We start from the raw sequence: 13,080 nt of genomic DNA on the forward strand, positions 1-13,080 counted from the left end.
ATGTGTTTGCTTTTAAAAATAGGAAGTTAATGAAAGATGAAAACACAAAAATCAGGCCAAAGATCTGGAAGCTTGTGCCAAAGCTTATGCCAAAATGGAGGTGATCTCTGTTTCTTTAGTCAGAGCAGAAACTCTGAAACTTTTTTCTTTGGCAAGATCCAAGACAAGAGGAAATGGCCTAAGGTTGTATCAAGGAGGGTTTAGACTGAGTATTAGGAAAAATTTCTTCCCAGAAAGGGCTGTCAAGCACTGGAACAGGTTGCTCAGGGAAGTGGTGGAGTCACTATTCCCGGAGGTGTTTAAAAGGCATGTAGATGTGGTTCTCAGGGACATTGAGTGGTGGACTTTTCAGTGCTAGGTGGAGCAGTTGGACTTGAAGGTCTTTTCCAACCTAAGCAATTCTATGATTCTACGATTCTGTGATTCTATTCAGTCTACTATATATATATTTGTCTATAAAGGTATCTGAGCTTTCCTTTACAACACTTAGTGATAGCCTCATTAGCTTAATGGACAAGATGTTGATATTTGTATTTGTGATAAACATATACAATTTCAGTTTTATTTCAGCCTCCTCACTTTAGGGTAGCATTCAATATGTATATAATTATACAACATGCTGTTTTTTAATGTCTCTCCGAACAGAATTCTCCATGCTATATATACCAAGGTCTCTTTTCTTAGTATACTAAGCAAGAAATAAAAAAAGAAAGAAATGTAGCTTGTTTTTTCCCCACAGATGAAATCAGAGTGAGATAATAAGCATAGCTGTGCAGCTTGTTTGCCTCGCAGGCACGCATCAGCCCGGTGGTGCTGCTGAGAACACATACTGCTGCTCAGTTCTGCAGCATCCCAGAAGCACCTGTTGCACTGCAGGGAACACTGGCCAAAGTCAGGTGGGATGAACTTGTGTGGGATGTGAAATATTTATAGCACCCCCTTGGCATAAATGAACATGAACGGGGGGAATATCCTTCTCTGCAGAAGGGAAGCTACTCACTGGGCTCTCTTCTACAGCTCATACAGAACTGTCTAAGCACACAGCAGCTACACACCTCCTGATGTGTGTGGTTTTGCTTCTTGCCTGCTCTCACTATTGCTCTCAGTGATACTGGCAGGACACTGCGTTGTCCGGTCCTTATCCGGTGGTGCCTGTCACTGCTACCCTGTCAGTGATCCCAGGTCCTGCGATGCTCCAGCCCTGCCCCACATACATTCACTGGAAATTCCCATGCAATATTTGAGACAGCAGAGCAGACTCAGACGTGCTTGTGTGTGTGCAGGTGTGTGTGTCTATGTACACAAACACTTGACTATCCAGATAAATCCACAATAAACTAGACATATGGTAATCTCTAAGACTCAGTCACTTTGACTCCCCAGTTTTAATTGGGCTATTGACTATTTAGATGTTAAGCACTCCAGGACACCACATTTATACCATCTGCAGAATGTCTAGCATTCTGTTGGGACAACTGTGGAATAACAGAAGTCTTAATGTCCTAAATTCTAATGAGATAGTTACATAGAGGTCAAATATTATGTAAAAGGAATATATTAAGTCAGCCAAGTGCTTTCTGTTTTTAATAAACCTAATTCAATACAGACAACATCTTTCTGTTCCTTGTTCTGTGTAATTCAATTAAACACAATGAGCTAATGCTACTTAAACAGATTTTATTGCACTGGCAAATAAGACGATACAAATTGATTTTTCAAGTAAAGAGCTCAGGACAGACTCCCAAAGAAAGGATGGGATCCTTCTTACCCAGACAGGCCAGGGCTCATCCACCCAGCTACTAACTACAGTTGCAGATTCTTTATTGCTCCCTTTTAGTGAAAACTTTTTCCAGCTTTGTCAAATTCCTTGGAAGTTATGTATAAAATTTCACATCTTAAATATTTCTGTTCTTTGATGGAAGCAGAATAATTCTTCAGTTTCTGGTGTTTTTAACACTTGCATATATGAACCTTGCACCTATTGTTCTGCAATGAATTGCAAAGTCTTTGTTCTGCTATATTCTTACTAGAAATCTTTGTACAGAACCTGTGGAGAGCAACCAATGAACCCATCACAGAAAACAAAGAAAAATAAAGATGACTGATGTGAGGAAATTGTTTTGCTCTGTCCCCTGCACAAGCAAGGGCCGCAATACCACCAGAGCCTATTACTCATCACTGCTTTCCACACAACTCCCAGTGTGCCACCAAATCTCTCAAACCCACCAGAAGCCATATACCCCATTTGGAGGCTACCATCATCAGAAAAGCAATCCCTAACCCTTATTCTGGTTTATCCAGTATTCTTTTATTTTTTCATTATTCATTCTATGATTATTTCTATTATTCTTTTATTCTGTATTTTTCCAAATGCAGTATAAAATCAAGTCTGTCAATCAAGCCAGTTGCTTACACAGAGATCAATAATATAAACAAAAAGAGAAAATAAATTCCCCTTAACCTGGTACTTGGCACACAGCCTAAATATATTTCTCTTCAAGGTCAACATGTAAATAAAGAGATCTTTAATTTTTAATAGACATTTAAAACCTCTTCAAGGGGAACATTAGAATGCCTGGGGCTATTTCTTATTTATCTTGAAATCTGAAATATTTATGTGGAGCTAACAAAATTCTTCTGCATCCAAGGGATACAAACCTACTGTAATCAGGGGGTTGTTTCAAAACAGAACCCTGTACCAACCTCAGCACTTCCCAGGGAACCATGTCCTTCCATCCCCCAAAACCAAAATTTGCACTGTTTTTCACAGCATTGTCTGATAGAAAGCTAATGAGGAGAGCGGGGGAAGCCAAGAGGTTCCCTGCACTTTCTACCTTGTGTCTTTCAGGGACTGAAGCAGAGCAGACCATGCTGTATGGTGCAGGGTATCTGCAGAAATCTAATGTTTGCTGCTGGTTTGGCTGCAAGGTTGGTGGGAGATCCTTCTGGTCTATCCGCACCTCAGGCTGCCCCAGGACACCTGTATTCACTGATGGAAAGTCCTACCTGGTGATGGGGTAGCAGCATTTGTGTCTTACCTAAACAGACATTGTTGAGTACAAGGTGCCTGAGGGTAGTGCTGTGCAATGGATGGCATTGTGACCTGCAGGGTGAAACACTGAATGTGCAGCCAGGTGCAGAAATCAAAAGCAGTGGCATGCCTCTAGAGCTGCCTAGCATGAGTTATTGCTCCAAAAGGAGAGGTGAAGAGGTCAGGCAGGACCGCTGGTCCCACCTCTCCCAGCACGACCTTTGCCAATGATTCTGCGACACAGCCTCATTTCAGCTACAGCTTGGGGCACTCCCAAGCCTGTGCTGCCTACAAGTTGCCACTCACTTGCCTCCCTGTCCCTCCTTGCTTCCAGGGTCATTGGGTTATTTCCATCAGGCTTAGTACAGCATTACCAGGCACCTACCTCCAAAGTGCTGGCAGTGATGTGCCACAGCCAGCCATACCAGGCAAAGCCAGGCAACGCCTGCACAAATGGGTCCAGACAAGGCATGCACTGCAAAGGAAACAAGCTATGGGGAGAGGATAAAAATCTCTACTGACATCTCAGAAGCAGAGTCCCTCAGACATTCCTTTTTATCACTTTTCCACTTTGCAGTCCCCCGTGGCCAACTGCTGGGTGAAGATATTCTGTATGTATATGTGTGTGTGTGTATATATATGTTTTGGGTTTGTTTTTTTTTTTTTTTCTTGTTCTACTTTTAACTCATACTCAACTGGAAATGTACAATTAGCATGTTTGGGGCATTTCCTCTGGACACAGCAGGAATAAACATCATTTTTACTAAGCAATTAGTTCTTCACCTGCCATTTTTCTAGCTATGCTCTCACCTGAATTTACTCAAACATCAGCCTCCAGTGTTTCCCCTTAAAACTCTTTTGCAAAGCCTTTGTGCCTGCTCTGCAGCCCCAGGATTCCAGGCAGGAAGAGGAGTTTGCTGCTGCTCCCTTCCTGCCCCTCCAAATGCCCTTGCTCCTGCTGCTCACTGCCTGCTTCCCCTGCGGGTGGGTTACTCACCCCCATTCCTTGCGCCGCAGGACAGGAGCTGAGAAAACCATTGTGTTAGAGACAGGGTTAGCCCGGCAAGTTCCCTTCTCCTGTTTATTGTTTTCCCGATTCTTCTCTCTTTCTCAGGCACGTGGCCCGAGGGCACAAGCCCAGAGAACAGAAAGCTGGGAGACCAGCAGGCACAGGAGTAGGGGCTGCATCTCAGAGACAGAGGTTATCTAATTGCCACGTTTGCAGTGAGGAAGGAACTTGTGCCAGTGGAAGGACGAGTTTTCAGAGGAAATCCTGCCATGAGACCTGTGCTATCCAGGAACACACAGCTAAAATGTGTGGAGTGGGAGGAGGCTGCTATCCTCCGCACTGACATCAGCGCTGATTTTCCTCACAGGCTGTTTTGTCCGCTCACCCCGGTAACAGAGTGCATCACAAATATGAATTTTCTTCCTCCACGGCGCTCCCAAGTGGTGGCAGTTCCCTGGTGTCCCCGGCTAACCGCTGGGCACAGAGGCACGGGGAAATTACAAACACCCCTTAGATCCAGCCCTAGATGAGGGGTGGGTTTTACTGACAGACCTCAAGGGTACAGTGCTGCGAGTGCCTGGCTGTGCAGTCAGAGCAACGGAACACTGAGCACTAAGAGGTGATGCATGAGCAGGAGCTGAGTGACACACTCTGGTACAGAGACGGAGAACTTGGAGGAAATGATCTCCCTACAGGCCATGTGTAGCATACTCTGGTAACATCCAGTTACCCAGAGGATGAGGATTGGAAAGATATTCAGCTGCTTCAAGATTTCTATTCCTACAGCACCTTACCTTCTCACTGCCTGTCTTTTAGCAACCACAGCAAATAAGCAGAGGGTCTGCAGAAATGCCTTCTTCCTTCAGTTCACAAACCCTGCTTTGTTCCTTGGGCAGACTGACCATGGTGGGTGTCCTTCAGGTCCCATAGCAGCTGCATGACAGAGCTTGCATGAAAAGGAGCACTTCCCGATTCTTACTGCTCTTTTACCATAACTAGTAGCCCCCGATTACAAATCTTGTGCATTTCTACTTTAAAAGCAGTTTAGAAAGCCCTAAATGATGGTAAAGCTTCTTTCTGTTTTTTTTTCTTCCAAGTAAACAAAGTGGTTTTTTGTCTTGCAATAAAATGGTTTTGATTCATATTCCTAAACTGCCATGGTTTGATAAGTCCAAAATGGATTTTTTCCAGGATACAGAATGAAAATATTGAGTTGTTCTCACTGCTCTGAGCTCCAGCAGGAGCAAAGAAAAGACTGAACTTGCTCAAGAAAGGGAATCTAGCCAAGCTGTAATAATGATGAGGGAGGGAAGAGCGGCATCTTTCTAAAGACTATTCTTGGGCTAAATTCTAACCCATTTTGCAAATGTTGGGAAAGTAGTACCCCCAAAAGCCAGAAGGTCAGTCTTTCTGATGTTTGCTGGCTTCTTACCACCAGGCACAAACAATAGATATATTTCTCCTACACTCATTCTCAGGCAGTTGTGAAAACAAACCATTTTCATCTCAGCCTGAGATATGCACTTGTATTGTTAGCCAAAATGACTGGTTTGTAGGTGATGGTGAGAAGTGCCAAGCAACTACAGCTGTTGCAGCCAGTTTTGCCTCTAACACAAGAGGTCATTATCATTTGGACAAGGTGGTTACATGACCCTGGGTGGCATTTTGTCCATTCCCAGGACAGAAACATTACTCTGACACAAGCACACACATATCTCAGTTATTTGAATGGGGGAAAAGGTTTTCCTTGTGTATCCTGGATTTTGCAGGACATTGCTATGTGCCTTTCCTTGTCTGGAAGATGTGTTTTGTATACCCACCCAAAAGTAACCCACACTCAGATGTGGAGACAGACAGGTTACTGGTGACGTCTTTCCCAACGTTGGTAGACACAAAGTGCTGGGATGACATCAAGTTCAGCAGTGTTGTTCCAGCTCTCATTCAGGGCATCCATGTGGTACCCCCATTCCAAGCTGATCTGACTGTGCTCATGTGCTGGGACCTGTCCTGAGGTTTTCACCCCTGTGGTGAAAACCACAGTGTGGGGCAAGTCTGGAGACCCCTCCATGCTCATGCAGAGTACAGGACAGACTACTCCAGCATAACCCTTGCTAACAGGACTCCACTTTTCAGCTGTTTGGGCAGGCTGGACCGGCAGAAAGCATTAGCCCGGTTTCCAGAGCCTGGCCAGAGTTTGGACACATCAGCCCTCAGCACAAACATTTCTGTTCTGAGTGTACTGTATTAAAGAGGATTTTTTTTTTTTTTCTTCCCTATTTATGTCCAGCAGGATTTACCCTCCAGAATTTGTCACTTTGGGCTGCTATCCTTTAGATGGCACTGTTACCACTTCCAAAAGGGACTGCCGCCCGCCACTTTGCTGAGCAGGGCTGAAACTGGGTCAGGGCTATCCCTGTTGCCGGCTAACGAGCCAGAGCGTCAGGAATGACCCAAGGCAGGGGGAGCCGTTAGTGATATTTGCTCTACAGAGTCTTCGTGGTATCATCTTCATGGCACCATTCCAGCTCCTACCAGCCGGTTGTTCACTTGGGAGTATCCCTCACAGCACAAAGATTTGTATCGACATGTTGAACATCCAACATTAAGGACAAACTCGGTCCGCTCCTCTTCAGAATAAGTTTGAAGTGGTTCCCAAATCCAACAGAAATAATGAGTGTATATCTGAGAGTCTTAACTAATCCATCTGTTAATGAAATAATAATTAAAAGCCACACTGTCCACAGGCACTGCAATCATTACTTTTAATAATCAGCTAAATGCTTATGTCAGAACCACTGCTTTAATACTGTTTTGTCCACTGCCTCAGTAATCACCTGCTTTGACTGCATAGGCTTTTCCCCCGAGATAGTGAATTGGTTTAGCTGGCATTTAACGGGTCTGTAGTAAGTACTGCTTCATGTTGTATACTCCTTGATGCCTATTACATGAATCTCACTATTAAGAGCATTTTAAAGTGACAGAGATGATTCCAGGATACCATTCCATAGTGGCCTGGACAGCCTGAAAACAAATCCAACAAAACTCAAAAAAAAAAAATTGTCATGTAACCTAAAAGTTGCTACAGCAAGTGCTTAAATTTGGAAAGAACTCAAACTGCTGGTGAGGGCCAACACCCTTTGCCACATATTGACCCTCTCCTTCTTCAGCTAAGCATGTCTGCTGGATCACTTGCATTGGTGCTTTCCTCAGCTTTGGAAGGAAAACATAAGCAGTGTGAGCAAGACAAGAGAGCTATGGGCATGGGGAGACTCCTACCTCTGTGTAAAACACTGGTCCTTGGGTTGATTTTAACACAGACCAAGCCTTGCTGTTTGGGAATGCATTTTCCAACAGAATTCAGCTCTAATTCAGACAAAAATCTATGTTTTGGGCATTATTTTTGTGTGGTGTAAGTATATATACACACTAAATTAGGCTATGGATGACTATCAGCCCAAAGAGGCTCCCTATCGCCATAGTAGGATTAGGCCCTCTGCTAAGCAGAGTATAACAGCCAGTTGGACAAATCCACCCCAAACTTGTCTGGAATAAAACCCCACCTTTTTCCTGAACAAGCATTATTCCCTCGCCAAACTGCGGCACTACTCAGACCTCAACCATTTTGCCTTCAGGCTTTTCAGGAACAAACACACACAATTGTATTATTTTTATAATGGGAAAAGATTACTTTTCCATGCTGCCGTAACTCAGGGCCAGCCAATGCAATTTTGCTCAAGCTTTCAAACAGTAATGCCATCTCAGAGAATGTCTACAGAATGTGTCTGTGAATGACACTCAAAAACTCAGAAGCTTGTGTTTATGTTGCAGGAAAAAAGACTGTCCAATTACTCAATTCCTTGAGTAGTCCCAGATCATCCCACTACATGCAGGCTCTCAACTTGAGCATTGAATTTAAAAGTGTAGCAGCTTTAGGCCTCCCTGGAGGCCTCAGTCAAAACAGGCAAGTACCTCAAGTGGAAATTCAGATCTCTGGTGCTGTAAATAGGGTGATGGAAGCACTCACCTGCCTCTATTCACTAAAAATGGAGCCTACAGCAGCCATACTCCTCATGTAGATACCACATCCTCCGTTCTCAGTGGGTAACTTCTGGGCTCTCACTGATTGTGCAGCTCATCACCCAGGGAAGCCAGAAGTGTCTTCACCTGGCAGAGGTCCACGTTACACAAGTGTCTTGCACTGCACTGAATGGTGATGTGCACATATATATACACTTCAGGGCAACCAGGCCAGCCCAGAAGGGACTGACACTCAGGCTGAGCACAGGTAAGCAAGTTCAGCAGTGGATCTCAGAAAAATCTACATCTAGTCCTGCTCAAGCCTGAAACTGCTTAAATTCCACTGGTGTATTATTTTTTACCTCCAGGCACTCAAGAGGAGTATGACTGCTGGCCTGGTAGTTGATAGGAGCTGGGAACATGAGGCACAGCTATGCCCAACCAAGACTTGGAGAGGACACTATTAAATAAAGTCCCCTGAGGTGTTCAGCTTAGGAGGCATTTTCAGGTCAGATCTAATATGCACCAACAGGATGAGATTCTCGTCTGCAGCAGCTGTTCTCATTTAAAACATACCCAGAGGAGACAGAAGAGATATGCCCAAGCTTCCAAAATTCCTCCAGCAAATTGTAACAAGGCATGAGATGAAAAATCTCTCCCCAGTGGACAATGCATAGACAAAGCTGAGCAGACACTGCTTTGCCCTTTTTTGTTTTCCTCTGCTTTAACCAAGGAGAGTCCACAGTCAGCTCAAAAAAAAAAAAAAAAAAGAAAAGAAAAATGCCCATCAAGCCCAGAAATGTCAAGAGTGAAGAAAAACAGAGGGGAAAATCCCCTGGGAATGTATTTAAAATACTTAGTATGTTTTAAAAATTCCCTGTTATTTTTCAGCTCAGTGAAGCTCCCCATGGCAACATCAGCTCCTGCACAGGGAAAAGCGTGAGCTACAGTCATTTGCTCAAAGTAACCTTTGTCACTAATATAAAAAAGCCCTAAAAGCTGAATAAAGTATTTCAAAATTTGCAAAGACTGTTTGAATCTGTGTTTTGGTTTTTGTTTTTCTTTCTCCCACTTAATACTGAAAGTTTACACTTCTCTCTTCCAGAAGTAGACCAACAGGCAATCAAAAATATCATCCAAAACTTGGGTCCTTCTGGTGGTGATTGTCTGCCTGTTTTAAAAAGTAGTTGGGACACCAGCTTAACCTGGGATGGTACAGAAAGCACAGGCATCAGGTCTTGTCCTCAGAGCTCAGCTAGATCACTAAACAGCTTTTGAAACTCGCAGTGCCTACAGATCCTTCATTTTATCTCTGGTTTAGTGAATAAATAAGCTTCTGTAATTATTAACCACATTTTATTTATGTTTTTGATATCTGATGGATGGAATCTCCTAAATGCTGAGATAATGTTATTCTAACCTCTTCAGGACTGACACCTCAGTAAAAGGGACAGTGCCTGATCCATGGTGAACAGGAAGATCAAGTAAGTACTGTGAGAAAGCAAATCGTTTCTTTCATCCAACACCTTTAGTTGACTAAATGCATGGATTGTTCTTGCGTTTGTTCACAAGTACCAATGTCTCAGTTACACTTTCCATTCCAACTGTAGCAGCCAGCGAGTGGGACTTCTAAGTTTTTGCATCTGCTTCATTCCTATAAACATCCTGAAACCCCTCTGTGCTTGTGACAAATGTTTCAGTGACCATTATTCCTCTTCCAAGTTCCTGACCTTTGATTTTCAAATATATGGCATCAAATTAGAATACAGTCCTCATAACACCTGTTGCAAAGAAATTACATTTTCTTTGTTCCAATAACAAAGTTTCAATGACTGTGGAATAAATTTGGGCAACTGACTGGTATAAAGGCAAAGAACCTTTGTAAAGTAGGTAAAGTGTCCCTTGCACTTACCTGCCTGAAAAAGTGCTGTGTTGTTATAGCAAAGACATCAAAGCCACAGCTGGCTCTTCTAAGTTCGTCTCGGATAATGCTTAACTGTCGGGACTGCTCATCACACTTCTCCTTCAACCTCTGAATGAACTGCTTTTCAGCATCTCGACTCTCTCCTGGTTTGGCGGAGAATCCATTCTTTGGGGTCGTTGGCCTTTGCTTGGGATGTCCTAGAGAGTAAAAAGAAAAGACCATCAAGGTCACTTACTTCATATGTATAGACATGACCTTTATGTATTTCTGAGGCTTTTGGGCTCAACCTTATAATAGAGAAGAAAGGTCTGTAACATTCACACAGATACATAATGACTTTCCAGAAAAGCAAGAGCACAGTAAAATATATTACTCTAGGGGCCAAAGATTAAAGCTTTGCAACAGTCATCTTGCCTCAGGATCTGAGCCTGAAGGTCTGCTAGGAGTTGAGAAGAGCTCTCCTAAGTGTCTTACTGACAGCTGAGACTGTTAGAGGAAGGCTTCATCTCACCTGTGTTAGAAATCTACAAGAATAGAGTTCTGCATCTTGATGTGTGATACTGCTCTTGAATGACAGTGAGAGAAATGGGCACTTCCAGGTTGATATTCACTTTATCCTATTGTAGATATGGAAAACAATTGGATGATATTTACACTCTCTATATGATTTCTTTGGCCACCTGAATGCCAAGCTTGGTGACTTGACAGAGGTGCCAGATTTTCTTTGCCTTTGCAGATTTCCTTTTGTCTCCAAATGGGACAATGTGGAGCTGCAGCTGTCCTTCTCTGAATGCAGAAACAGCATGGGACGCTTGCTATTGGGATATAGCTATTTTTTTTTTTTTTATCAACATTAGTGTAGTCTACCTTGCCAGTTCCCCTTTCTCTCCCCTGTACAACACTTCTAAAGTTGCAGTGCAAAACAGATACATATAGAAATGCTGCCAGGGACTAGGTAAGGCTGACTGATTACCCCACTGGCTCTGCATGGCTGCTCTCTCTGCACCATAGGTCACACAAGAATTGCTATATGGTGTGCCTGCAGAAATGGGTCCAGGCAGACTTTGGCTCCTCTGACATGCTCCAAGTTAGCTTGAAGCAAGTCTGATCCTGTATAAAGATGTGAAACCACTAGTGTAGCTTGTGTTTAGGATATCAGCTCAAATACAATCTCATATTTGCATATTCGCAATAACTAAAGTTTACTCATGGTAAGCCACCTCAGAGAAGTGAGGCTTTTATCCTGTGTTAAGTTCATATCCTGCTTCAGTCAATTGTCCATTTCTCTGGATATAATCAGCTATGAGGGTGAAGCAAGAAGGGGTAATGTTCTGGTAGTGTGTGGTTGCTCAAGCCACTGCCTGGACAATCTGTTTTGTCTGCACCTTCTTAGCTTTCTGTGAACTCTCCTATGCAAGCATGGTCAGCTGGGCAACACCTTTGCACAGCTTACTGATTCCTTTTGCTACCCTCAGTTCTGTTCAGCTGATGCTGTTTAGCTCATTCCCAAGTATGAGCAAAGAATCTCTGGTTCTTTTCCTCAGCTCCTCTCACTAGTCCAGGCTTTTAGCTCAGGAACTGGAAGAAGGATAAAATAGACCCGTGTTCCCATGTGTTGATAGAGATGGTGGATATTGGTCTGGATACAAATGAAAAATGAACGTTTCTGTGTTAGCAAAAAGGGTTGGGTATGCAAAAATCTGAAAAAAAAAAAGAAAAAGGCTATTTTTTTTTTTTTTTTGGTGTCATAATATACAGGTGCTGAAAAACAGTGCAGAAAGAATGTCTCCAACCAATTCTCAGCAATGAATGTAACAGGGGACAGTCTTCTGCCGTGGATACTACCTATTCCTTTCCCCAAAAAGATAGAAGAATCCTTCCACAGAGATGGATATGACAGTATGAGTTTGAGCCAATTTGTGATGTAGAGCATTGTTCCAGTGGTAATTTTGTCAGATAGACTTTTGATACCTTAGATCTTTATGACTGTGGCATGGGTGTGCAAATGGATCCTTAGGGCAATTTTACTAGTTCAGGCAGGGAAGCAGTATGGCTTTGCCAGAGCAATACACCAGGAGCATATTCCTACTTTTTCAGATCCCAAGCTTGTGTGAAGCCACTGGGAGTATATCTTCTAATTTGCTTGACTATGTTCTGGCTCCAGGCTAAGCTCCAGCAGAGCTTATGTCTCCAGGAATCTCATACTGCAACTGCAAATAGCCACAAGTGCAAAACAGCCTGTGAAACTTTGTGACCATGACTTGGGTTTACAAAGAGGAATGTCAGCTTTTGCAAAACTAACTTCATGATGTTGCAAGACCTAAATAATACTATATGGGATATTAGAGAGGACTTTCTCATTAAGAAAGTTCAACCAGCACAGCTATTGCCTCTATCCATTCTCGGGTCAGTTAAAGCCAGTACACCTTTTTGTGAAGGAACAATAGTTTCTTACTGATTCTTTCTTTCATGTAAAGGGGCTCTTAACTGTATAGTAGGTATTACCACAGAATAAGAAATTCAGTAAAGCAAGAGCCATGAATGTCTGTCTTTCTAGTATAGAAGTCTTGGGTTGTTAAGAAAGCATGGTGAGGTTACAACAGAAAGCATAGGGAGAAGGGGGTGTAGGCTCTTGAAATAAAGTTTTAATTAAAACAGAAACCTTTCAGGTTGCTTTTTCTTATATCTTTCTAGCTTTCCTGTTCACTGGAACATTTGAAGTGTACATCTCTATGCTGTCCTTCATAGTATTATAAGCTGTCCTTGTAAATTAAACTGTTCTATTCTCCTCAGGGATAAATCTGAATTTCTTGGTTCATTTGTGTCTGAAAAGCAGCTTACTAAGCTTATTCTGCCATTGATGTCTCTCCTCTGTTGCTCTGCACAAAACAGGGTATATATTAATGATGCTGGCCCTGATCCTGAATGTCCTTTTTTGCTGATGGTGGGACCAGAGGGGCAGACCTAGCACACACTGAAATTACTGAACACCTTTGATCCTCTTCAAAACTCCCAGGTCTTTTTTATCTACCAGAGTGTTTGAACTAAAGAGGCATAACAAGTGTATACCCCTAATTAACACTGTCCATGAGGATTTGG

The 13,080-nt window shown here is 42.9% G+C and overlaps 1 protein-coding gene across 3 annotated transcripts in view; it reads right to left on the reverse strand.

Moving 5' to 3' along the window:
* MTUS2 (microtubule associated scaffold protein 2) overlaps window positions 1-13,080 on the reverse strand; it is a 280,586-nt gene that overhangs the window by 40,905 nt on the left and 226,601 nt on the right. For all 3 annotated transcript variants that reach the window (XM_061457570.1, XM_061457571.1, XM_061457569.1), the window contains one exon: window positions 9,970-10,178. In XM_061457570.1, coding sequence (XP_061313554.1) covers window positions 9,970-10,178 — 209 coding nt within the window. The remainder of the gene's footprint in view (window positions 1-9,969; window positions 10,179-13,080) is intronic.

The sequence above is a fragment of the Pezoporus flaviventris genome, unplaced genomic scaffold (genome assembly GCF_033815535.1).
Source record: "Pezoporus flaviventris isolate CSIRO_AGI_PZ_B2104156 unplaced genomic scaffold, CSIRO_AGI_Pfla_v1 ptg000025l, whole genome shotgun sequence".
In the NCBI taxonomy this organism is placed as follows: domain Eukaryota; kingdom Metazoa; phylum Chordata; class Aves; order Psittaciformes; family Psittacidae; genus Pezoporus; species Pezoporus flaviventris.